The sequence below is a fragment of the Lolium rigidum genome, chromosome 5 (assembly GCF_022539505.1).
Source record: "Lolium rigidum isolate FL_2022 chromosome 5, APGP_CSIRO_Lrig_0.1, whole genome shotgun sequence".
Classification (NCBI taxonomy): Eukaryota; Viridiplantae; Streptophyta; class Magnoliopsida; order Poales; family Poaceae; genus Lolium; species Lolium rigidum.
The window spans coordinates 17,524,770-17,551,131 of NC_061512.1; the positions used below are offsets into that span (position 1 = coordinate 17,524,770).

Here is a 26,362-nt window from a genome sequence, read left to right on the forward strand (position 1 = left end):
TTGGGGTTCCACCTATATAATGAGGGGCCAAGGGAGGGGGCCGGCCACCCCAAGACCACAAGCTGGCCGCCCCCCTTGAAGTGGCCGGCCACCCCTCCCAAACCCTAGCCGCCCCCTCTCCTCCATATCTCCCGCGTAGCTTTAGCGAAGCTCCGCCGGAGTTCTCCACCGCCACCGACACCACGCCGTCGTGCTGTCGGATTCAAGAGGAGCTACTACTTCCGCTGCCCGCTGGAACGGGAGGTGGACGTCGTCTTCATCAACAACCGAACGTGTGAACGAGTACGGAGGTGCTGCCCGTTCGTGGCGCCGGAAGCGATCGTGATCAAGATCTTCTACGCGCTTTTGCAAGCGGCAAGTGAACGTCTACCGCAGCAACAAGAGCCTACTCTTGTAGGTTTTGGAATCTCTTCAAGGGTGAGACTCGATAAACCACTCGTTGCTACCGTCTTCTAGATTGCATCTTGGCTTGGATTGCGTGTTCGCGGTAGGAAAATTTTTGTTTTCTATGCAACGTTATCCTACATTCCTCCATCTGCCAACAGAAAGTCTCCCCACTCTAGTTTGGACACATCATGTTCTCCCGTTCCGCACTCCTGGTACCAGTGTCCAAGGAGCCCACACGCACCACAGAAAACAGGCAATTTTTCATACTTTAACTGATACCAATCTTTCTTCTTGCTCTTTGTGATCGAGACAAAACGAAACAGCTTCTTCTCCACATCTATCTTCACTCTAACACGAGCGAATTCACCAGTAAACCCCGCTGGAAGGGTGACTTGTACCTCCTTTATCTCCCCAACAAGCCTGCACATACCTCTGATCACCGGTTCTTTCAGGTAATTGTCAAGTAACCGCATAACCCTAGCCCAGACCGCAATCTTGTTCAGTATAATTGTTCTAGGGTTTTGGAATCCATCATATTCCTCCATCATCAACGCGTAATTGTTCCCAGGGACCCATGTTCATCACCTTATCCCAATCTCCAAGACATCCAAATTGGATAGTGAACAGGTTGTCATCGATCTTTCTCCATGCTACCTCCTTAGCCGGATTCCATGCTGACCTCATATCTGCATAAAGAGCACTAGGACTGAATCATCTGGTGGTATGTACATCTGCTATTGCTAGCCACTTTTCCTTCGCCGCCGGATCAGGGGCATCTTCTTCCCAGACGAAACCTTCCTCCTCTTCCTCATGTAGATTCAATCTACCGAGAAGTTTCTCCACGTCGTCCTTCTCTCTCCCAGCCGTACCGCTGGGTTCACCCTTCTCTCCCATCGCACCTCGACGAGTAACGGCGCTCGCGATCGGTCGGCAGGGACTCTCGGTGGTGGGATCCGCCGGAGGACAGAAACCCTAGTTTTTTAGGATAGGGGAAAAAACTTAAGATGCAGTGCCCTAAGACTAAGTAAAAGTTGGAAGCTGGTGTGTCGTCACACCACAAAAAGGTAGAAACAAATAGACCTTGGGAGCTAAGCAATATTCACCCCGGCAGCTGCAGTGCCCAGTGACAGAAAGTATAGCTACACGAGTAGCAATCCGGAATGTTTCTTTCTACCGCTTCATCAAGGTGGAAAGCATATAGGTAACTAAACAAATGTATCGGATAAAATAACAGTTGTCACTGGCGTCGGAAAGGAGTTACACCACCACAAGTTTGGAAATGCACAGGCCATAATCTCAATTTTTCCACTAAGTGATGCGATGTGCCAGAATCATATGGTCTTAGACTCTTGCTAATTTGGAACAAAAGAGTGTGGTGCGTATGAAATTTCATGCACTAAAGGCGGCAGGCTTGGTGCCGATATCCAATTCACCATCATTCACACGACTTTACCGCTGAATGTATGTGTGATTTATTACTTCTTGCTTCTTGTTCAGTTCAAAAATCGTATGGTTGCCCTTGCTTCTACACTCTTCTGCTGTTGAGGGTGAAATCGACTTGTTGTTTCCGTCCATCCATCGGATGTGGGCAACAATTTCCTCGCCATCTTGTAACATGTACTCCCTCCGATCCATAATAAATATCAGGTTCCAGTTTAATTTTGTATGATCTAAAGTTCTGACACTTATCATGGATCAGATAGAGTGGCTCTTTTAATGCATTAAAAGCCAGTTCTGCTACAAGTTGCCATCTTGTTAATATATTACCTCCGTCCCAACGGTTGAAACTTATATTTAAAAAAAGTCAAATCAAGTAAGGTTTGACCAAATTTTAATAAGTGATCAACAAATATGATATTTTGTAGATACCATATGAAAATATATTTCATCATTTATCTAATAATATTAATTTTTATTTTCCATGTTAATGATTTTTTATAATAGCTTGATCAAACTTGACATAGTTTGATTTTTTAAAAATAATATAAACCTGAAACTTTGGGGTACTTGCCCTCTGATCCATAATAAATATCAGGCTTTAGTTTAAAGTAGTATGGTGTTTTGGAACATGGGAGCATATGCTCCCTATATTTTGAAATGCATATTACACATGTTTTAAATTTTAAAAAATTTGAAACAAAAAATTCGCACGTACATCTTCACGTGCTACGCGCTCACAAAGTCGTTTCATAAAAAATGAACTTATCATGTGACGTGTGTAAAAAAATAAAATTTAGTGCTAAAAACAATGCTTTTCACAGGATAAGTTTTCTCTTTTTTACATAGACCACAAAATAAATTATTTTTTCGTGAAATTTGACGCACACACATATATTATGGAGATGTACATGTAGAATTTTTTGTCACAATTTTTTCACACTTCGAAATATGTTTTATTGGTAGAGGGAGCATACGCACCTGGGAGCCGAATTGAATTTCCGCTAAAGCTCCAACACTTGTTGGGGATCAAATGGAGTGGCTTTTTAATGCATTAACTGGCAAGCGAGGTTGGTGCAGCATACCTCTATATATACAACACTTGTGGGTTGGAAGGCCTGTATGCCTAATCTATGCAGGATAGGTGCTCTATTCAACAGTACAGGATGTCCCCTTATAACTCTTGAAGTATTTCCCATACAATGGGTTCCTTTTCCCAAATTAGCCTTTTAGCAATCCTTACATTAGAAGTAGCGCGTTTCGTGATTCAATCGCGAATTACAAATAGCTGAAAAAGCTTACACTAGATCGGCAGGCAAGTGAAGAAGATGAGGCAGTAAAGGGTGAAATGAGGGCAAGAGCAGTACGATGTAGGCATTGGAGTGGCGAGTGGGATGTATCATTGAAGTTTTGGCCACACAGTGGCGAGTAGGATGTATCATTGACTACATTGACACATTCTGAAAGATTGCCCACAAAGCACAAGACTCTGCTCGTCAACCTGGATGAAAATCTTTAGTCGTTAATGGACTTTTAAATTCAGGGTTTACGATTGTGTTCTGCTTAATTAGCTACTTATTAGTAAACTTTCTATTGAAACTAGATAGTAGAGTAACTTGTTCTTATTCAGAAATACCCTCTAGACTCTAGTTGTAGTTTCAGAAAAGATTCAGTGCTTTGGACTCCGATCAGAAATGCAGCTGCCTAAAGAAACATTCAATCAACTTCCGCCACCGAAACAAGTGATAGCAGCATAGCGGCAACCAGAACTAGATAGGTTAATGACTAAGTTTACAGCATGCCGAAAAGCAAGTAAACAATGTATCAGAGAACAGTTGTCACTGGCGTCAGAGAGGAGTTTACACCACCAGAAGATCGGAAAACCTAATAATCTCTCACGTTCTCAACAGATTAACAGGCGGAACAACAAAACCAAGTACGTCACTAAACCCTAGAGTTTTTGATGCCACAGCTAGTAACCGTAGTTTGGCGGGTAGTGCGCGCCATAGCTTCCTCCATTGTGAGGGGCAGGACCTGCACTGCCTGGAGGGGATCCATACGACGGTCCTCCATACTGCGGGTATGAGTTGTAGCTCGAGTCAAGTGGTTGGGAGGGAGCAGGACCAGGTGGAGGAACTTGCGGAGAAGCTTCAGCCATGAAATTCTGCAAGGAAAGGATGGGGATGATCGATTAGAAAGAAGACAGCAACTTCTACAATGAGGCAATTGAAAAATGGATGACAGAAATTGGTATTTTACAATAAATGATAGTATTGGTTGGATTTTCTTGTAGAATGGGACGATTCAGTGGAAGTATTGTAGCTTCTGAGATAGTAATTTCAACCATGGAAAATAAGCATGTATCTACCTAAACACAGATTCAAGTGCAACAAGGATTTTACTCTTCAATTTGTGCAACATCTTGCATGCATATCTCAAGTGTATGGATACTTTCGATTCAAAGTTATGTCTATGTATATTGAACATCCTATAGGTAAAGCAAATCAATTGAGCACTACGGACTATGGATGCAATCGTGCACTCGTGCTCCTACGTTCAATCCAACGAAACAAGTAGTAATATCATGGCAGGTGGTCTAGGTTAAATACATTGCCTCCTACGTTCAATCCAACGGAACAAGTAGTAATATCATGGCAGGTGGTCTACGTTAAATACATTGCTAAATATACGATGATGACACAATATGAGAACTAGACTAGGAAACAGATCCTCACCACATCACACATGTATTTTTTTAGCCAGAATGCAGATGATGAATGCACGTGGAAACTGATGCAATCTTAAGAGAACAAACTGAAATACCTTGATCAGCTGCTGAGCAGTTTGAACTTGTGAAGCACTCCCTACAATCTCGACCGTCATCTCTCCAGGAACACCTTCTTGAATACTTACTGTTGCACCACTATGCTTGCGGATGTAGCTAATATTGGCACCAGCAGACCCAATCACAGCATCAACATAGGAAAGAGGAACTTGCATCTTTTGGGCAATCTGACAATAAAACCAAACAAATATGGGAGAAAACAAGTGTAAGTGATAGAATTAATAGGCATGCAAACACCTCATGTTTTCATAATGGTCAAATTTATAGCAACTAACTTGGGAAGACCCATGTTGTAGGTGTTGATTCCCTGAGGAAGGAGGAGCGCCAGTTGGATGTGCATCACGCCCATATGAAGAAATCCCGTAGTGTGGTTGCTTTTCCACAGGGTGTGCATCAGGAGGAGGATAATAGTTATCTTGTGGTCGTGGAGGCATAAAATGTTGATTCCCGCCATAACCAGGAGGGCCACTGGGAGGAATGTTTGGTGGATGACTCCAGGGTGGAGGAGGACCCCACTGCTGAGGCGCAGGCATAGGTTGTTCTCTGGGCACATTGTGCACTTTCATCTGTCAAGAAGACAAGTTATGCTTATCGGATACTGCATCCAAGCAAAACAATAAACTGCATAACAGAATTCACTTACCTGCATTTCAAACAGAGGGAGAACACTACGGTCAACAAGAAATTTTCTCAAATGGTTTGCAATCAGTTCCACTGCTTTGTGAACATCATTGGGTTCACCTTGTATCTCGACAACTCTGTCATCATTTAATGCCACAGGTGGCACATTCTCTGTGAAGGAGAAAATGTTAAATATGTGGCGCTTTAAATATGCATCATGAGAGCGTACATGCGAAACTAAGCCTCGTAAATTTCTGTACAATTGATCAGCCATGATCTAACAAGCCAAGCAGAAAGGTGCATACAGAAACAATGCTAGAATTATCACGCCGCCAAGCCAAGGGAGATGGCAAATGTTAGGTACACTCTTGCATGTATCTTAAATATCAGATTCTAGCATCTACAGTATCACCCAGCAGTTGTTGTCCCTTCTATGCAATATGCATGCATGTCCAAGAATTCCATAATTTTCAAATCCTTTTAGCAAATAAGAAAATGCTTGATTCACAAAGTACGCTAATCATAAACCATGAGCATTACCAGATTATAGTACATTGCAATTTTCTATGTTCATAATTCACTCAACAAATAAACTATGTAACATTTGGAAGTACACATGATACCTACATAGGGTGCCTACCACCTGATTCATACCAGAAAAATGACAATCATGCAAGACAAGTCACAATGTATACAGCTTATTAGTTAAATGACACAAACTGCATATTGTGTATAGCCAGTAAAACTACAAACGAAAATTCACGGATCTAGCATGGCCTAGTAGAGGAGAAGCAAGGAGCTACAATACGGTGGAAATATGGAGAAGCATTGCCAAACTGAGACAACAACGCGGGGGAAATATAGATCTTACCAAGAATGCGGAGAGCACATTTTGAAGCATCCTGTATGGATTTAATGGTTGCCCCTTGCTTGCCAATCAGGCTGCCAGCTTGGGAAGCTGGCACAAGTAGACGTGTTGGCCCTACAGGACCAGCACCTCGCTGAGGCTGCTCAGATTCACCATCTAAACCATCTGTTATTCTATTATGTACTCTCAGCAAACCATCAACAGCTGGAGGAACCAGTGCATCCGGTTCATCCTTTGCCGAAATCATTACCTTTAAACAAGAAAACAGTCAAGATGTCAGCAAGCAGGCACAAAAATATGTTGCATACAGATGGATAATGCAGGAAACACTAATTAGTAGCAATATGCACAAGCATTGAGGAGACATGTCATAGCAAGGATAGAACATATATTTCCATCCTACATTAGTTCAATGAAATGAATACACCACTACCCCAAGAACAGAATAATCAAAATGATGCATGCTGCTAAAAAAATTTGAAGGGCATCCACGTCTGTAAACATCCTGCATCTGATTCAGCCAAGGCCAAAAGAGCTTATGTTCAGTAGGGCAGGTTTCAGAATATCAAGCATTTCCTACTTTAGCACAATTTGTCCAAGATAGGTTAATTAGGGCATGTTTGGTCCATTGCTGTGATCCACTGTGGAATGCAATAATGGTTACTCTTTCTGGTAAAAATTATGTTACATTTCTCAAATTAGTCAACAAATCCAAACAGATGTAAAATATTACTGCATACTGAAGCAAACACAATGCCAACGCATGAGTTTACATTGTGGTTGCATATCCTAAAAATTGTAAATAAGATCATGACATCTGATGGTGAAGTTGTTATGCAGAGATACAGAATAACTGAGCCTTGTTTTAACCATTAAGGAGCAACATACATTTATATTCCCAGAAAGTTCTTCATCCAACTGGATAGATTTGCTTATCATTTAAATATCAACTGTTATATTTGTTAACCGGGAATGATACGAATTACTTGCATATTGCAGAAAGTGTACCACATGGCATGTTTACTTGCTGTTGATGGGCATGCACTTATATAATTTCAATTTTTTAAGATATGGTCATTTTCTGAAAGAACCATCTAGGGATTACGAAATAGTTAGGATTAAGCTATTTTGCCCCCGTAAAACCTTGCCAACTGATTTCCCTTTGGCCAAACAATCAAATGGGTCATGGAATTACCAGCCAATATGTGGAGCTTCTTGACAGTGATCTTCATCCAATACTGAAAAGACTTAAAATCGTATTTGCAGCAGAGGAGCACAAAACTGAACTCTGGTAACCATGACTGTTCGTCTATTTTGGATACGAAAAAGGGATTTGACTTGAGGCCTTAGACTGCAGTGAGAACCTGCAAAGATTAGTTTGTTACTGTTATCGCCACTATTAAGTCTTCCACTTAAGTGTGTCATTCTTCATATAGTTTGCTCTTTTATAGTACTAGAGGTTCTTTACTTGTGCAGAAATTTCTATGAATCGTAGCATGAGTATGGTTTATGTTGCACTGTTGTAGACAACAATTTGGTACCATGAGTATGGATTATAGATTTGCATCAGTATTCACGCTGATAACTGATCAGCTCTTTTTGTAGCATGAACCAAAAACAATCCACAAGCTTCATGATTAAATCTAAGAGCTTGCTAAGATTTTGACATTATAATTTATACATGATGTTTGCACGTTGGCCCAAAACAGTGCTACCATATGACCAATCAATTCTTTTCTAGTATTTCTAAGTGCAACAATTACTTGATCTATGTAGAAAACAGGAATTATCCATAGCTGTCTCCTGCCTAAATTAAGTCTTAGTTAGAACTTCACTTAACTAGTTAAAGCAACAACATAATATTATGTTGCTCCTTGCTGCAACAAAGGCATATAGCTGTTCCATTTTAGAAAGTGGTTCTTATTAAATTATTTTTCATTATCCACATCATATACAAAAAGTTCTTTTTTTGAGAAAACGCAAAAACCTTTGCGTTTCATTTCATTGAAAAGAGAGATAGAGTTTGTTGTTACACGCCTCCTAAGAGGCCAAGAACTGAAACCAAAAATACAGCTTAGTGCACAACCCAGGTCTGCGGCAGCATTACACAGAGACCTTGTGCTCCGGCTCTTGCCCAAATTGCGGCTTCCTCCTTGATGTTGGTGACAACTCTGTTTACAGAGGGTTGAGCTCCATTAAAAACGCAGTCGTTGCGGTGTTTCCAGATAAGCCACGGTGTCAACAGGTTTCCAGATATATAAAAAGTTTGATGTAATATATTTGATGCCCCAACCTTATAAATTATGAGCCCTCCATCAGGTTTAACAGTAAGCCCCAGATTCACCAGTCTAACTATCTTTAATCATTAAGAAGAATCTGAACAAAATTGCATCTCTTGAGAACTCAAGAAAAGTAGGCATTCCTAGTTGAACACTTAGTACTTCCTAATTAGAGCAACATCGATCTGCAACTACAAATGTATGTTAAATGGCAATGTACAGTAATAAATTTCAGAAACCAGCTCTATTTCATGTCTAAGATTTTTTATAAAGTTCACGAGACTTATAATGGCTTTAATCTGTCAATTACTATGGACATCTACTAATCACCTAAAATCGTAGCACATTGAGGGTAAGTTCGATTTTAGCACAAGTTTGCCCTGCCAGATATTTGGCTACCCAAAAAAAAAAATGTTGAGGTTTTGGTTGCTTATAAGTTGGCCAACATTAGCAAGAAAAATGAACTAGAGTGGGTAAAGAGCCATTGGCATGCCAAAAAAAATTGGCGACCATAAGACCAACTTTTGGGTCATGACTACAAAGTTTGTAAGGTGAGCTTTGACCACCATCCAAACATACCCCATGACATGACACAGAAACGTTCTGGACTTCTGAAAAACTTGTAAGAAGGACCTTGAGAAGGTAACCACAAAAACAGAATACAACTGTCAGGTGATGTACAGTCCTATAGCTATCCATAAATGAAAGACATGCTTTTTTTGAGTCAATATAAATGAAAGACTTCCTAGGCTCCTAGCACATTGATCCTTTAAGATAGCCACAAAAACAAGTAACCACTATACTGCAACCCATATATACCTAAAGCGATCCAGAAATACCTAGCACATTCATTTTAGACAATGTTGGGGAAATCGTTAACTGGTAACTTATCGGTCAGCTGGAGAGTAGGGGATTAATGGGCGAATCGGCCAGTTAATCAATTAATCGGCCGATTAATCAGTTAATCGGCTACTCGGTGACCCTCCAAGTAGGGATTAATCGGCCAGTTAACTGGTTAATCGGCCGATTTTTTGAACACTGATTTTAGAAGATGGCCACAACAACGAAAAATATTTACCAATATACTAGGAAATCATATACATGCATGGTTCTCCTAAACCAGAAAGAATTAGTCATAAAAGCAACAGGGTAGACTCGGCTTTGGACATGTATTCAAGATGCCTACAAGGCCACAGCTACTTTGGACATCATAAACATTATGATGCTAACAACAACTCAACACGATGCAAGTGGATAGAGAACTTACAGTCCTTTCCGGAACACCTGGCGGGCCATCAAGGATCTTGATGCGAGCTCTGGACTCCTCACACATCCTCTTGATAAACTCCCCCTTGCGGCCAATGACAGCGCCCACCTTCTGGGCAGGGACCAGCACGCGGAACACGCTCTCCCCGGGCCACCCCGGCCACTTCTTCTCCTCCATCTCCACATCAGCCAGCTGCTCCGCCCCAGCTTCCCCGCCCGCAACGTTCGCCGGCTCTTCGAGGTCCTCCGCATTCCCATCGTTCACGTTCGCCTGCGCTTCCTCGTTCAGGTCCCCGGATTCCTCGTTGATTTGGCCCTTGAGTTCCTCGTCGGATGGCATCTCCGGTTCTTCCTGCGCATTGGTAGCAGGATTGGCTTGTTCGTCAGAGGTGATGCCAGCTGGGATCTCGCTCATCTCGTGCTCGACAGCAGAAGCCCCGTCCATGTTCCCTGGGAGCACTGCGCACACAACAACAACAACAACAACAAATCGTCAGCCGAAACCAAGTAGCAGTAGCGTAAATTCTCTCTGCATGGAACCCACCCCAGGGACGCTAGCCACAGCGTACGAAAACTGAACATGTAGCCTGAAATCACCAACTGAGGCGACCAAATCCTGCTCCAGACCAAAGCAAACCACACACGCGCACACACCGCGGATCCGCGGGAAACCCTAACGCGTCGCCGAGCAGCGCCGCCGAACACGCGCGACCTCCCTAACCCTAAATAAATCCCCGAGCACTGCGGCTCGCCCGAGCCACGGAACCCCGAATAGCGCGTCCGGACCGGAAGCAGCCCACCACGCGAGCACGGGGTCACAGCTCCCATCCCCGCCGCCAGCGAGCTCTTCGCCCCGCGAGCAAGCTACAGAGTTACGGGTGGACGAGACGGATATGACAGAGCGCGAACCTTGTAGGTATGCAGGAGCAGGGCCTCGCCGGAGAGGAAGCGCCGCCGCCGCCGCCGCCACCGGAGAGGGTTTTGACGGGAGGGAGCACGGGAGAGGATTTGGGAGCGCGTGTGGTGCGCCCGTGCCCGTGCGCCTTCTATTCTTAACTCATCAAGCTCGCTCCGGTCAGGTCAGACGGCCGGCCCATCCAAGTTCTCATGGGCCTCCGTGGGCCTCATCTTCACGGGCCGCGCTTCCCTCGTGGGCCGTGGGCCCCACCGTTCCGATAGCGCCCGAGTAGTTTAGTTCGTGGACTCATGTCGTCTTCCTCGCCACACCGCACCACTGCAGTCAGTGCCGTCGCGTCATCCCCCACCTCATCGAGCCAGCAGCGGAAATGCTCCGCTCCTTCCTCATCGTCCTCGTCGTCGGCGCCGCGGCCGAGGCCGCGGCCCAGGGCCACGGCGACGACGCGGCGGCGCGGCGGACGATGGAGGAGTTCGCCGGCTTCACCGCCTCCGACGGCCCCTTGCGCGTGTACTCCGACGGCGGCGCCTACCCCTTGCGCGTCGACTCCGACGGGCTCCAGCGCCAGGTAAAGGAACCGTCTGACTGTCACGGAGGCTCGATTTTCTGCCCCGGCGCCGGCGGAAAGTGGCGCGCGTGTTGGTTGTGTGCCAGTGGAATGGAATGTGATCCGAGGGAATGGGGTTGGCGATGTTGTGATGGGTTTTCCTTGCGCAGATTGATGAGCTAGCGTCGTTCTCCGACTCGCCGGCCCCGTCCGTGACGCGCGTTCTGTACAGCGACAGGGACGTGCAAGCTCGGCGGTGAGGACTATCTTCCGTGGTCACGAGAGTTAGCAAGTAGTTGCAATCAGTGTAGCTTCGATTGCAATCCAACAAAAAATAGTATAGCTTCGATTGCCTTTGCTTTGTAGTCTGTACTCTGTAGCCTATGCAGGATAACCTGAGTTTGCTTCAAACCAAATAATCTCATTATTCATTTGAAACTCGACATAGCTTTATTCGATTCACATACATTTGATCAATCTGACTTATTATGGCTTGAATTCACGTTGCTTCTGATTTCAGAGTGGCCATCCATTTTTTAAATTGTTACTACTTACTACTATACATTTTTTTGGCCCCTTATACTGTAGTGGCTGCCTATGCTGATCATGGCTTTCTTCTCTTATTGTACAGGTATATAAAAGGGATAATGAAACAACTTGGCCTTGTTGTTCGAGAAGATGCAGTTGGCAACATATTTGGCCGCTGGTGAGTTTATCTTTGGTACCTCGGGTTTCTGTTGTTCGTATATTGTCTGACTTGGGAAGTCGTTAGCGATGGGCAATGGCAAACATTTATTTAGCAAATGAGTTTTGATGAAGTTGCCTGCTTTGTATGGTGGGAGACTTGGAGTAGTAACTTTACCATGCAGCTCATTTCCTTTGCTTGAGTTGCCAAACCATAATTTCTTGTCATGATACCAAAGGGAGCGTAAGATGATGTGCCGTTTATGACACATGTTAGGATACGACCCAAAGGAACGTATCTGTGCTGGCTAATTATGTTTCACACTGTAACACTGCGTACTTTTCTACAGGGTGGGTTCTGAGGTGGATCTCGGAGCAGTTGCAACTGGTTCTCATGTTGATGCCATTCCATTTTCTGGCAAATATGATGGGGTCGTTGGCGTTCTGGGTGCTCTTGAGGCAATCAGTGTGCTACAACGGTACAAATGCTGCCTATAAGTATCTTTCACCATTTGTGAAATACTTTTCTATTCTTTTTTGCTTGATATTTGGTCATTGTCCATGTTATGGCTAACTGAGGTCACATAAAGCTATACAAATACTAGTTTAGTTATGTCACCATATTGAAGAAAACCTGGCATGTTTTCAGACCTTCGGGCAACTTGGGCTTTATAAATGTAAACTCCATTGTTGTTTTCATCTTGAGACGAACCTTACATGCTTGGCTTGCATATGCCATACAGGTCGGCTTTCCAGCCAAAAAGATCATTGGAGGTCATTATGTTTACATCAGAGGAGCCTACACGATTTGGAATCAGCTGCTTGGGAAGGTTCGCCCTCATTTACCATAAGTTACATGTTATCTTAGGAAATGATATCAATGCTGCTTGTGCTAATTGTGGCACAGTCCTAGTTTGTCGAGTCTCATCTTTGCACACCTTCAAAATATGCAGCCGCTTAATGGCAGGGAGCAAGGAACTAGCTCAATCACTAAAAGGGACATTTGACAGCCAGAATATATCATTTGTTGATGCTGCTGACTCTGCTGGCTACAAGATACACCCAGAGGATCTACATACTGTGTTCTTGAACCAAGATACATATTTTGCTTTTATAGAATTGCACATTGAACAGGGTCCCATCTTGGAAAAAGAAGGTTGTATTTCTTTTGGTTAAATTAATATATGTGGGGATCAAAATCATTCTTACTCACATCTTCTGTTCTTAACAATAGGTATTCCAATTGGCGTTGTAACTGCTATTGCTGCTCCTGCAAGTATTAAGGTGGCATTTGAAGGAAACGGTGGTCATGCTGGAGCAGTGCTCATGCCCGCGAGGTTAGCATTTCCATCCAATTTTTTGGCGTTATTATTGAAGCGTCCCCACATTTATGTATGGAGCTAAAGAAGTGTTTTACAGAAATGATGCTGGATTGGCGGCAGCTGAGCTTGCATTAGCAGTTGAGAAACATGTTTTGGAATCAGGATCAATTGATACGGTCGGCACTGTTGGTAAGTCTAATAAACTAGGCTTATTTTCTAAGTGATGTGTATTATTTTTAGATCAGGCCTGTGCTACCCGTTTCCTGTAGTATATTTGGACTGAATATGTGCTCCATGAAAAATTGATTTGCAGCTGGATGTTTTGAATCTGGTTAATAGGATGCCTAGCCTCCATTTTAAAGTTGCCTTCATCTTAGTCTGCATACAACGAATAGATAGCTCTCTTTCTTTCTTTCTCCGTCCAGAGTCTTCCGTCCCGTTGAGAGTCGCCTCCACCAAACCGGGCCTTCCCGATGTCCTCCCTGCCGGAGTAGCCGGCCGGAGTTGGACTAGGTGGGGCGCCGGAGTTAGGGATGTATATAGTAGTTGTAGATCTGGTTGGCGTTTGATGTTTTGGCGAGATGCCGGTCGTCGGCTTTATGCCGGGAGGTGGGCTCTGGATCTTGTGGCCGGGATCTGGTGCCTTCTGCTGTTTCTCTTGCCTGTCGTGGCGCTCCGGAGGTTGGAGCCGGAAACGATGGGTAGGAGAACTTCTGGACCCTCCATCAATAAGAGGCCTTTTCCCTGCAGATCGGTTTCTGGCGGCCAGGATGTGGTGTTCCTCTCCTCTGTTCTTGGTGATCCTGAGGTGGGCGGCCTGCACGCCGGCGGCTGCTGGTCGGCGATTCTGAATCAGGGGAGTCTTGAAGCTGCTCTTGGGAGTTCATCCACGACAGCTCAGTTCCTGCTGTCGTCGCTTTTGGTCGAAGGGCGACCACTCCCTCCTCGCTTGTCGGTGGCGGTTCTTTCCGGCCGGCGAACGACGGTGATTCTCAACCTCCAGGCTGGTATGCCATAGTGGAGGCCTCTCTGCTACAGCGTAGCTTGCTCCCGCCGTCTCGTCCCAAGTGGTAGCGTCCCCGGCGACGTCTCGGTTGACTGCGCTGTGAAGCAACAACAAGGTGGAGAAGGAGCAGGACCGGATCGCGTTCTTCATCTCCGTTCTAAGGTCTTCAGTGCAAAATGCGTGGGTTCTGTTGTACTTTTCCTTTTTCTATTGGACCCTTTTGTAAAATGTACTCCACCTCTGTTTAATGAAAGCTTCTAGGCCCTTTTGGGCCTTCCCCTGTTCAAAAAAAAAAAAAAAAAAAAGTCTGCATACACCCTTTCTTTGATCATGTCTTCTGCACAAAAAAAAAGTGCAGCGGATGAAATGCATTAAATGCAGAATATGTATCATATTAGCTATGAGATTAGACTTGCAACTTGAAACTATGAAAATATTTTGATGTCATTTTTTCTGCGAGGCAAATATTTTGATGTTCAAATAGAAATTGTGAGCATGGTTTATAATGTTCTAACCTCTCGGATAGATCCTCTTATATGTTTGTGTGCATTTCGATTGTGGGAGGATATTTATGCAGGCAGTGGCCAACAAACGTTTCCACTAACAGATTATTATCCTATAGGTATTCTGCAGCTACATCCAGGAGCTATCAATAGCATCCCAAGCAAATCACACCTGGAAATTGGTAAGAACCTGTTTCTTTCGATACATTTTTTTTCCCCTTAGGGAAAATAGTTTTTTTTTTCAACCAGTAATCCACAATATCTTATGTACAGATATAAGAGATATTGACGAGAAAAGAAGGAATGATGTCATTGAGAAGGCTCACCAATCTGCAATTGACATATCAAAGATCCGTGGAGTCGAGCTCTCGGAATTCAAGATCATCAACCAGGATCCACCTGCTCTTTCCGACAAATCAGTTATTAACGCGATGGAAATTGCCGCAAAACAGCTGGGTCTAGAATACAAATTGATGATCAGCAGAGCTTACCACGATTCGCTTTTCATGGCCAGGTAAAGTATGAGGCCCCGACAAGGATTTTCCCGTTTGTTGGACTCATTTCTAACCTGTACCAAAACATTCCTGCTAGAAACATTTGGAATCTGGTGTTCTACTTCATTTCAAATACTATTTTAGCTAGCTTTCATTGTGAATACCCTCGAGTGACATGTGCACATGCCTTTGCTTTGCAGAATCTCACCAATGGGTATGATCTTCATTCCCTGCTACAAAGGTTTGTATTCCACCCCTCCGCAGCACTCTATCATACTTTATCTCAAATAACTAAGATACGACAATGCTTGAGATATCATAAAATCTGATACCAATTCATAAGTACATGCCAGATTTCTGTTTCTGTATTGTAAACTAAACATATACTGGTGCATACTGTGTGTGTTTGTCAGAATTTTCATTTCTAAACAGTACTAAACTCATCTTTATGGTTGCAGGATACAGCCACAAGCCCGAGGAGTATGCATCACCAGAGGACATGGCGAACGGAGTTCAGATGCTAGCCTTGACGATGGCCAAACTGTCATCGGAGTGAGCACGGCACGGGGAGAAATCAAGAGGGAAGTACCCAATAATATGCTGCGTAGCAGCTGTCTCGACGTCCCTCATCGCGCATGCATATGAAACCATGATTCATTCTTCCACGATAATATTTGGATGGGCTGAATATAAAGAAATGCCATGTGATTTCAGCATAGTGTGTTGCTTTCAAAGAATGGTTATGTGGCAAAGAGGCTTAAAGGGCATGTTTGTAATGTGTAGTACTGCAAAAGTCAGATTACTTACATAGGCATGCGTTCATCATTTCTCAAACCTATGTCTCGATATTTCTACTAATGTTTTCTAGGGGAAAACAAAGTCCAATATTTTGAAAACTATAATTACTATAATCTTTATATTGTAAGATAACATTTTGAAAGGAAAACTAGTTGGGTATTTTAAAATACCAGCTTCAACATTTCAAAAAACTATATTCAATACATATTTATTTTTGAAATAGATCAAACATCTTGGAAAAGAGTAGATTCAAAGAAGAGAGTACTTTTGTAAATTCTCATTTTTACAATTTCCCTACAATTTTGTTAACTCTCCTTTGCCTGCAAATTTCAGCCACATATATTGCACATTGCTTGGAGACCCGCACTGTTTGGTGTTGTAGGTGCAATATTTCTCAGATGTAGTCTCTTCTACTGACAATATTTGCGTCAAACTGAATTCCACTCAGATGTACTCTTTCTTCTACTGACAATATTTGCGTCAAACTGAATTCCAAAGAGTTTGAAACGTTTCCGATGGTTTACGACTGTCTGCATGAGCATTTTATCGATGCAACCAACAAATTCAGTAAATGCTTATTCGGATCCAACACATAACACTAAGTATGAGATAGATAGGTAAACAGACAACAATTATATGTGATTAATTGCAGCCAGACAGGAAGATCAGTAGTACTCCCTCTATCCCTATAACTGAAGTGCGTCTATATGCTTTTGTAAATTGAGCAAGTTATTTTAAGACGAAGGGGCCACTTCTGTTTTTGCCCAAAATGGATGTACCAGAAGAGCCTACTTGGTGATGACCTTTAGTGCTTTGTTCATAGTCTTGTGCATTTTTTCAGAACTGACATTAGCTATGTGGCTATGTTTGATATATTGATAAAGTGGTTGCAGCAGCAAGCCAAAAACATGAATAGAGGATCGAGACTTGCTAACTTATTTAGCTTGAATATAGCAAAAGCATCAGCGAAAGATGAAGGCTATCAGTCAAAATGGCCCAGCCTAGCACCTGAAACAAGAACAATATATATTCTAACCCATCAAGCAATCGCAAACAAGTTCCCAGAAAACTCACAAAGATGAACAATCAATAAAATGCACACAAGATACTAGAAAGCTTCATAACTTGTGGTATGATGCAACAAAAAAAAAAACTGTTTTGAAGGTCCAGTTACTACTTGTGTTAGTGCATTGGTTGCCGAATGGAAGTGAGCACCAACCACAAATTGCTTCACCCAGACGTAACATCAAAGGTGCAGGAGATAGTTTTTCATTTTTAATTAATGAACAAAGTACGCAGAGTAGATTGGAATCATATCTAGTCAACTGTATAACTTAGATAGCAACAACAATATAGTTTGTCCACGCCCAAAAAACTGTCAGTCAGATAAAAGTTATTTGCTAGTTACTACTGTACAATGATAAAAGTTAACTCAAATATGGTCTGCACGGAAGAATCAAAGATGCCTTGGGGAACTGTAGATTTAAAGTTAACATGGCAACAGCCAACAAGGCAACAACAGATGGCTATGTATCCATTGGAAAAACAAAAACAAAGAACACAGAGATTAGAATAAGGTTATGAAGAGAGTTATTATTTACTTAAGACGCCCACATGGCTGGACTCTAAAATTACACAAGCAGTAGAAGGCTAACAACGGGGAAACGCCTAGCACAGAGAATGCCAGCAGCCTGGGCTCTGTTCCCCTGCATTGCAACCATGCACCAGCTTGTTATGAATAAAGACAACAGCTGTTTCACAATGCCCCACGAATATCACTGCGGTCTACAAATATAATCAAACAGAATCACACAGGACGAAATAGGGGGGTGGGGTGTTGTGGAATGAAACAGCATAACAGTGTCTATATAGGACTACATGCAGTACCTATTGCTTAATTTAGAATATGTTTTCTTCCGAGCACAAAATTGCCAAAAATTTAGTACCGCTCAGCATACTTGACAACCATTTCATCTGATGCGTGAGCACCAAAATCCTCATGCTGTGACTGAGTGCCAGATTTCATTCCACCCTGAGTAGGAGACCCAAACTGACCATGCTGATTTCCAATGTGGCCATAGTGTGGCCGGCTCTGAGCAGTATCCAAACTAGACTGTGGTGCTTCAGGAGAACCAGAGTCCTGTGGCTGCGGAGTGTCCAATTTTTGTCCGCCCTGAGGAGATCTAAACTGATCCTGTTGATTTCCTCTGTGGCCATAGTGTGGCAGGCCCTGGGCAGTGCACAAACTTGATTGTGGTGCCTCATGAGCACCAGAATTCCACGGTGGCTGAGTGTCGAATTTCGGTCCGCCCTGAGGAGAAGGTCCATGTTGATTTCCTATCTGGCCATGGCGTGGTAGACTCCGAGCAGTGCCAACACCATGTTGCGGTGATTCAGGAGGAGCAAAAGGTGGCTGTGATGGCTGAGGTGCACCATACCCAGGCCGTTGCGCCTGATGAGTGTCATATCCATGTTGTTGCGCTTGATGAGTGTGTTGCACTTGATGAACATTATATCCAGGCTGTTGCGCCTGGTGAGCGCCATACCCAGGCTGCTGTGCCTGGTGAGCGCCATACCCAGGCTGTTGCGCCTGGTGAGCGCCATACCCAGGTTGTTGCGCCTGGTGAGCGCCATACCCAGGTTGTTGCGCCTGGTGAGCGCCATACCCAGGCTGTTGCACCTGGTGAGCACCATACCCAGGCTGTCCGGCATGGTGAGAGCCATACCCTGGCTGTTGCGCTTCGCGAGAGACATAACCTGGCTGTTGCGACTGGTGAGAGACATACCCTGGCTGCTGCACTTGTTGAGAGCCATACGCAGGCTGTTGCGCTTGGTGAGAGCCATACCCTGTCTGCCATTGACGAGATGTGCCATACCCAGGATGCTGAGTCTGATGAGCAACATCTGCTGATGGTTGCGGTCGAGGAGTGCCATATCCAAGCTGTTCGGGTTCCGAAGATATCCCCTTAAGTTGCAGCATTTTAGGTACACCATCGCCATGATGGAATGATTGAGGAGAACCATAGCCTGACTGGCCTTGTTGAGGTGCGTAGCTACCCCTCGTCTGATTAGATGCAGCAAATCCCGGTAGTCCCTGAGGTGAACTCCGAGGGCGAAACTCTGGCCTTGGCTGAGGTGTCACTGGCACTGGCTTTTCTTCAAAAGCTTGCTCAATCTCCTCCTGGCGATCAGCATTCTTGAAAATCTCAACAGTATACTCACGGAACTCGGCTGGAGCGACAAGGCCGCCTCTTGCCATGTCCCTGACCAGGTCCCGCGCTTTATCCAATTCCCCTTCCTTGCAGGCTGCCTTGACGAGGATCTCAAAGGTGGTTGCGGACGGCTTAATCTCTTTGTCAGACATCCTTCCATACACCTTCAAGGCATCTTCGATCCGGCCACCTTCCGTAAGCCCCTCAAACATGCGATTGAAGAAAGCGATATTGAACTTTGGCCCGTGCTCCCTCCCATCCGCCATCTTGTGGAAATACTGCATGGTGTCCTCCACACGACCAGCCTTGAAGCACGAGTCAACGAGGTAGGTGTAGGTGTACACGTCGGGAAGCACCGACTTGCTCTCCATCTCCTCGAACAGCTTCTCTGCCTCCGGAAGCATCCCGTTCTCGCAGAGCTTCCCGATGATGTTGTTATAGCAGGCGACGTCGAACTGGACATTCTTCCTGGGCAGCCTGTGGAAGACCTCGATGGCGTCGTGGAACCTGCCCTCGTTGAAGCACCGGTTGACCATGACTGTGTAGGACTCGCTGTTGACGCCGATGAAGCTGGGCGGGTTGTGGTTGTCGATCATGGTCTCCCAGAGCTCGTCCCCCTCCTTGTGCTTGCCGTGCTTGAAGAGCGTCTGGAGGAGGACGTTGCAGGTGGCCGGCGTCATCTTGAAGTTCATGTCGAGGAGGGACCTGTAGCTGTCCATGGCCTCCTTGTCCATGCTTTTTTTCCAGTAGCCCTCCATGAAGCCGGTGTGCACGACGCCGTCGTAGACGGTGGTCTTCTCGCGGAGCTCGGCGAAGAGCTCGAACGCCCTGTCCCAGTCGTCGAGCTGGATGTAGCCGTCGATGAGGTTCTTGTAGACGAGCGAGTCGGCGCCCTGGCCGCGGCTGAGCATGTCGCGCACGAGGTCGAGCGCGTCCTGGATGCGGCCGGCGGCGGCGAGGCCCTTGGTGAGGTGGCGGTAGGAGACCGCCGAGGGGGAGAAGGAGGTGGCCCCGTCGAGCATCTCCTGGTAGGCGAGAAGGGCGTGGTCGACGCGGCCGGCCTCGCAGTGCGCGAGGATGAGGGTGTTGTAGGAGACGACGTTGGGCACGATGCCGGAGCGGCGGAAGAAGAAGTCGAAGAGCGCGACGGCGTCGTCGTGGCGCGCGGCGCGCACCATGGAGGCGGCGATGGCGTTGCAGGTGAAGACGGTGGGGCGGACGCGGGAGGAGACGGCGGCGCGGGAGGCGAGCGCGGCGCCGTCCAGGTCGCCCGAGCGGATGAGGGCCTGCACGCGGTTGTGGAGGCTGAGGCGCGGGCCGACGAGCGCGGAGGTGGTGTCGGGGAGGCGTGGCGCGTTCGGGTCCCGCGGGGGCGGAGGGGAGGCGTCGCGGCGGAGGGCGTGCAGCGGCGGCTCGATGCGCAGGCGGCGCTTGCGGCGGCGGCGCTCGGCGGCCGCTTCCTCGGCGGAGGAGAAGGCGAGGTGGCGGGATGGGGTGAGCAGCAGCGGGGGGGCGAGCGCGGGATGGGGTGTGGTGCGGGTGAGGAGGTGGGATGGGGCCTGGGAGAGGCGGCTGAGGAGGAGGAGACGGCGGTAGAGCGCCGCCATGGTTCCGAGGCGGCGGCGGCGGCGGAGGAGCAGGGTGGAGAGACAAGGCAGGCAGGGTTCGTGTTCGGTGGACGGCGAGGCGACGTGATCAAGCCAACACCATTTCCTTTCATCTCTGGGCTTGGGCTTGGGCTTCCATTTCATCTGGACCCGATACCCTTCGGGCCCAACAACTCCCTGTGCGCCAACCAGTGAGAGTAGTTCAAGCTAAAAAAAAAACAGGTTTTGCTAGTTTGGACATGAATTTGGTGCACGTGGGTGCCAGTGCTCCCTCCACTTTTAGCTTTTTGAAAATTTTAAAATCTCACATTTTTGTGTTTTCAAAAATTACGGCGTTAAATATGTAGATAGATATGTTCATGAGAAGTGTATGCAAAAAAGTCCCAGTAAAAAATAATTTAAATTTTAGGAAATACAAAAAAACAAATTTCTGACAAAAGGATACACTATTATAATACTAATTTACTACCATTAACTGTCAGAAATTTTTCTTTTTTATATTGCTCAAACTACAAAGTATCTTTTAACGGAACTTTTTTGCATACACTCCACCAGTATGTATCTATCTATATATTTAATGTCATAATTTTTTTAAACTTAGAAACGTGAGATTTTAAAAATTTCAAAAATCTAAAAGTGAGGAGAGCACTGGTGCCCATGTGTCAAAGACACTTTCCGGTTTTGATATGTCTAAGGCAACTAAGAATTCCTTATGTCACAGGAACCACTGGATTGCGACCCTAGGTTTATTCTTTGGATGACTGTAGTATCCTTTGGAGTGGCTTTGGAAATGTGTCCATTGAGCATTGTAATAGGGAAGCTAATCAGGTAGCTCATGAGCTTGCTAGAGTAGCTTTTAGTTCTGGTAATTCTTGTACTTGGGTCGATGAGCCCACTAGGTTTATTCTTAGCAAGCTCGTGAATGATGTAACCTTATTTTGATGGCGGGCAACAGGTACCAGACGCACTCTTTTCCTTCCAGGATACCGAAGGGAGCTGGGAGGTTTTTAATGAGGCGGTCTGTTGTCCTTTAATAGAAAATGTTTCAAAAAAAAAATCCTTATGTCACAGGAACCACTGGGACAACCAATCTTCACGTTAGAATATAAATACGCAGCATCATATAGTATTAAACCAATCAGTTTCCATTTAGTACAAAGAGCAAATGAGACAGCATTTGTGTTGTTATGTTTTCTTCTGTCTTCTTTCTCATTATTTGTATACTTTTTATTTTATTTTTGTGGTTGCACTTTCAAAGAAATGTGTAACTACCTCATCAAGAAAACTGCAACCATCCTTTATATGTATTTTTCATTTTTTTTTATTTATGCTGGTAGTATTTTATATTTTAAAAAAATTAATAGTTTGAACTTTTTGTCAAAAAAAGTACAACTACTATTTCTTATCTTATTTTTTTTTATCTTTTCACACTACTAGTCACGCTTTTATTTTCTCAAAACTATTTATTAACCACCGGTTTTTCGATAGAGAAGGAATGTGCAACAAGTAAAAAAAATAGATACAAGTTGCACTTTTCTCAAAAATATGCAACTAACAAGCTATATTCGATATGAGTTACACTTTTCCAAAAGAAATGTGCAACTCTACCCTGTTTCAATATGAGTCGCATTTTTTCTCGAGAAATGTGCAACTAGCAACTGGTTATTGATACGACTTATAGTTTTCTAAATAAATGTGCAACTAGAAGTTTTTTATACAAGTTGCACTTTTCTCTAGCAATGTGTAACTTTTAGATACGAGTTGTACTTTGTCTCAAGAAATATGCAACTAGCAAACTATATTTGATGTGAATTGCACTTTTCATTAGAAATATGCAACTCCATGTGGTTTTTATTTTGAGTTGCACTTTTTCTCAAGAAATATGCAACTATCAATAGGCTATTGATACAAGTTACACTTTTCTAAGGAAATGTGCAACTAGAAGTTTTTTTATACGAGTTGCACTTTTCTCCAAGGATGTGTAACTAGCAACCGATTGTTTTATATGAATTGCACTTTTCTCAAGAAATATGCAACTAGCATATTTTCTTGGTTTTCATATTTTTTGACTGTATTTGTTGGGTTCGTCTATGTCGTATCCAACTAGGATTTTTTGAAGTCCCAGTTGCATAAGAAAAATGCAATAACAATTCAAGAAAAAGTGCAACTCGACTTACTTGCACTTTTCTGCTAGAAAGGTGCAATTGCACATTTTAATCACAAAAGTGCAACCGAATCATATTTATGTGGGTGAATGAGATTTAAGAAATTCTCAGTCGACTAACACATGAACTTGGATTTCAAATCACTAGCACTTTTCAACTAAATTTCAGAAAATGTCTAAAGCACGTTTAATTTCAAATTTCGTTGAAGTACCAATACTAGGCTAAGTTAAATCCAAACGATTGCTAGCTAGCTCCGTCCAAATTAATAGTCTGTACCGCATGTTGTTCAATGGGTACAGGTAGATAGCTAGCTAGCAAAACATGGATACACATGCCGCGTCGTCTGTCAAAGTGGCCTGACACTTCTCGCTGCATGAACGTATGCGTCAACTGAGGCATTGCATGTTCCTATGCATCGACTGAGACGTAAGAATATCTCAGTCGACTGCTACCTAGTCACTCCCCAAAAAAAACCAGTGAGTTGTTGCCAAAAAGAAAACCAGTGAGTGACCACATCGGGCTTCTCCTTCCGTTTCAAGGAGTGCTACAAAGACATCTAAAAAAGGAGTGATACAAAGATGTTACCCTCCCGAGCTACTATCACCCAATTATCAAACAAAAAAGCTACAACCCACAACTTTCTTGGAGCGCTACACGTGAACATCGGAGCCTCTCGTCGTCGGTGCCTTTTTTGGCCCCAAGGTGAGGAACATCGTTGACCTACGGGTTAATCATTTGAAGATTTGGTCGTGTTTTTTTAGTTTGTCTAACACTGGCGTAGCTATGTGTAGGTGGGGGGCACCGCCCCCCAGGTTTGAAAGATTCTCTGAAGAAAAAATTATTTTAGGGACTAAGATGGAAAAAAAAGTTGGTGTCTTTAGGGACAAGGACATCAGATGCATCACGAATCGCACCACAGCTGGTCCGGTCACCCCCTATCACGGGCGCCTGAACAGTCTCCTCGTGACATCGTGTCTATCCTTCCAGTTTTTTCCTAGCATACGTTGCCTGTCTCGCGGTGATTTTTTATATAACATGCGTGGTTAAAAAAGTGTTTGACTCCAACATCTACTCCTCCATATAACTCCATATAACCAAAGTTCAATTATTCGACACAGTTCTAACAAAAGAAACTATAACATGAGAGATTCACTTTTTATAAGCTGATAAGCTGATAAGCTGGCTTTCTCATGGTGATCTTTTTATAACCCAAGTCTAATTTTTCGAGACGGTTCTAACAAAAAAAAAACTATAACATAAGAGAATCACTTGCGAAAAGACCACATTTCTTTCATTTCCACTTCTTCTCATAAAAAATGAAACATGTACCTATATATGCTTACAGAACAAAAAGGAACTAGCTACTACAGTACAATCTGGCCAAAAATACAAGTCTGTGTAGATAGATAGTCAAGAACTAGCAAGCACGCAATTAGTGATAGAGGCGAAATAAAAAGGATTAGAAGTCGAGTAGCGTGGTGGTGAGGTTGATGAGCGTGCCGAGGGCGCTAGGCGCGAACTTTCTGGCGAAGAGGTAGCACACGTTGGTTGGCTTCCCGTTGTAGTCGCACTGCGTCCCGTTGTTCCGTATGGCCTGGATGAACTCCGTGGTGACGCTGCCCTTGCCGTAGCGGGCCGGGTGAGGGCCGCCCCTGGACCAGTCGACCCAGGTGATGGTCCGGTTGGCGTTCCTGGCCCCGTGCGTCAGGTGGAGGTACGTCGGGATGTAGTGCTCGTCGGGGTAGCACGACGGCGTGCAGTGCTGCCTGAAGACGGCGTGGTACCGCTTATCGGCGACGATGTCGAGCGCGAGGTCCCGGCTGAGCTCGAACCACTCGGACCCCTTGCGCCACTGGTCCTCCATGACGTCCGGCGCCATGCGCGGGTTGTAGCGGCCGGCGCACTGCGGCACGTCGATGTTGTACGACTCCACGAAGCTGTGCGCGGAGTTGACGAGGTACTCGTAGACGGTGGGGAAGTTGTAGACGGGGACGCAGCTCTCGGAGACGAGCACGAAGCGCTGGTTGGAGTGGTCGAGGAGCGCGTTGGCGAGGAGCCGCTTCTCGGCGTCGACGAGGGTGATGGAGCCCCACGACACCTCCTGGCTCGGGATCTGCCGCCCGTAGAAGGGGGAGGAGGCGGAGACGTTGAGGACGTAGTTGGGGAGGGCATGCACGTAGACGGAGTAGAGCCCGTTGTGGCCGCGGAAGAAGCGCTCCCAGAGGCGGGCGAACGGGAGCGGGCCGCGGGTGAGGAAGAGGAAGGCCACCTTGGGCACACGCTGGTAAGGGTACTCCTCCACCCGGGGAACCATCGACGCCCGCCAGAACAGCTCCTCGTCGGACATCGTGTGGCCCCACGGGGAGCCGGGGTGCACGAAGTCCATGAATGATGGCGGCGACGGTGATGAGCCCTGCGTCTCCGCCTGTTGGGTCTGCTGCGTCTTTGAATTCGAATTCGAATCGTCGCCGTCACCACCAACCTGCAGATGACGGTGGTGATCCGACGACGACGACGACGACGATGACAACGGCGTGTAGAAGTAGCAGCGTGAGATGTTGGCGCTGGCGGCGAACCCGATGAGGACGCCGGTGACGAGGACGAGGAGCACGGTGATGGCCTTGAGGAGCGCCGAGGACCACCAGCAGTCCTTGCGCGGCGTGAGGGGGGCGATCAGGCTCCCGACGGCGTCCGCACCTGGTGATTCCTCGTCCCCGACGCTGCCTCGCCGAGACTTGAGCTTCATCGGCTCGCGCGCCAGATCGCCAGGATCTCGATCCGAGTCTCCCGCCTGATCGATCACCCTCCCCGGCCGGCAGCGATCAATTGATCAATTTAGTGCATGCAGCCGTGATCGATCGATTGATGGATTTTGTGCATGCCAGAGCACTGATTTGATCGATCCAGCGCCCGATTGATCACCGGCCTCCCTGCAGATCGAGCTTGCTCGCCTCGATCGAATTCAATCTAGCTAGCTAGCATGCAGGTGCATGCAGATTGAGGTGGTCGTCCAAGGAGGTGTGTCTGTATTTTCGAGATGAAATCACAAGGGCATTTCCCATGCATGGATGATAAAGGCCGCCTTCTCTTTTGCCATCCACTTCAACCTAGCTAGTGGTTTACATTCAAGGAAACAAGACATGCAGTGTGCAATTATGCAATCTTTACCAACAAGTGCTCGCATGAATGTGAAATTATGCGATGACTAAAATTAGACAAGAGAACCGTGGCAAAGAGAAGACATCCAGGACAATGCAGAGGAGTAGAGGACCACTCTTGGATGTGCATATAATTATCCCTCTTCGTTATTTTTTTTCCAACTGAACAAAAAACGTGCGCTCTTATAGTAAGCTTCCTAAAATGAATGGGTGTGATTATTTCAAAGTCAACTGTTTCGATCTTAGT

At 45.3% G+C, this 26,362-nt stretch overlaps 4 protein-coding genes across 4 annotated transcripts; 1 reads left to right on the top strand and 3 right to left on the bottom strand.

Moving 5' to 3' along the window:
- Positions 1 to 3,602: 3,602 nt before the first annotated feature.
- Positions 3,603 to 10,705, bottom strand: LOC124651662 (flowering locus K homology domain-like). The gene is made up of 7 exons (XM_047190708.1): positions 10,613 to 10,705; positions 9,705 to 10,162; positions 6,162 to 6,408; positions 5,313 to 5,461; positions 4,945 to 5,235; positions 4,648 to 4,836; positions 3,603 to 3,988 (listed from the first exon to the last, which is right to left on the bottom strand). Exons 2-7 carry the CDS (start codon positions 10,146 to 10,148, stop codon positions 3,797 to 3,799), a joined length of 1,512 nt encoding a protein of 503 aa, XP_047046664.1. The 5' UTR covers positions 10,149 to 10,162; positions 10,613 to 10,705; the 3' UTR covers positions 3,603 to 3,796.
- A 284-nt stretch (positions 10,706 to 10,989) lies between these two features.
- LOC124655679 (ureidoglycolate hydrolase-like) lies at positions 10,990 to 15,891 on the top strand. The gene is made up of 12 exons (XM_047194537.1): positions 10,990 to 11,187; positions 11,337 to 11,422; positions 11,798 to 11,872; positions 12,201 to 12,329; positions 12,594 to 12,680; positions 12,804 to 13,006; positions 13,085 to 13,187; positions 13,270 to 13,361; positions 14,801 to 14,863; positions 14,955 to 15,195; positions 15,376 to 15,416; positions 15,634 to 15,891. Exons 1-12 carry the CDS (start codon positions 10,990 to 10,992, stop codon positions 15,729 to 15,731), a joined length of 1,416 nt encoding a protein of 471 aa, XP_047050493.1. The 3' UTR covers positions 15,732 to 15,891.
- Positions 15,892 to 17,799: 1,908 nt separating this feature from the next.
- LOC124651661 (pentatricopeptide repeat-containing protein At1g10270-like) lies at positions 17,800 to 20,792 on the bottom strand. Its single transcript, XM_047190707.1, has 2 exons — positions 18,388 to 20,792; positions 17,800 to 18,108 (listed from the first exon to the last, which is right to left on the bottom strand). Exons 1-2 carry the CDS (start codon positions 20,790 to 20,792, stop codon positions 17,913 to 17,915), a joined length of 2,601 nt encoding a protein of 866 aa, XP_047046663.1. The 3' UTR covers positions 17,800 to 17,912.
- A 3,624-nt stretch (positions 20,793 to 24,416) lies between these two features.
- On the bottom strand, positions 24,417 to 25,703 carry LOC124655680 (glycosyltransferase BC10-like). The gene has a single exon (XM_047194538.1). It carries the CDS (start codon positions 25,701 to 25,703, stop codon positions 24,417 to 24,419), a length of 1,287 nt encoding a protein of 428 aa, XP_047050494.1.
- Positions 25,704 to 26,362: the final 659 nt, after the last annotated feature.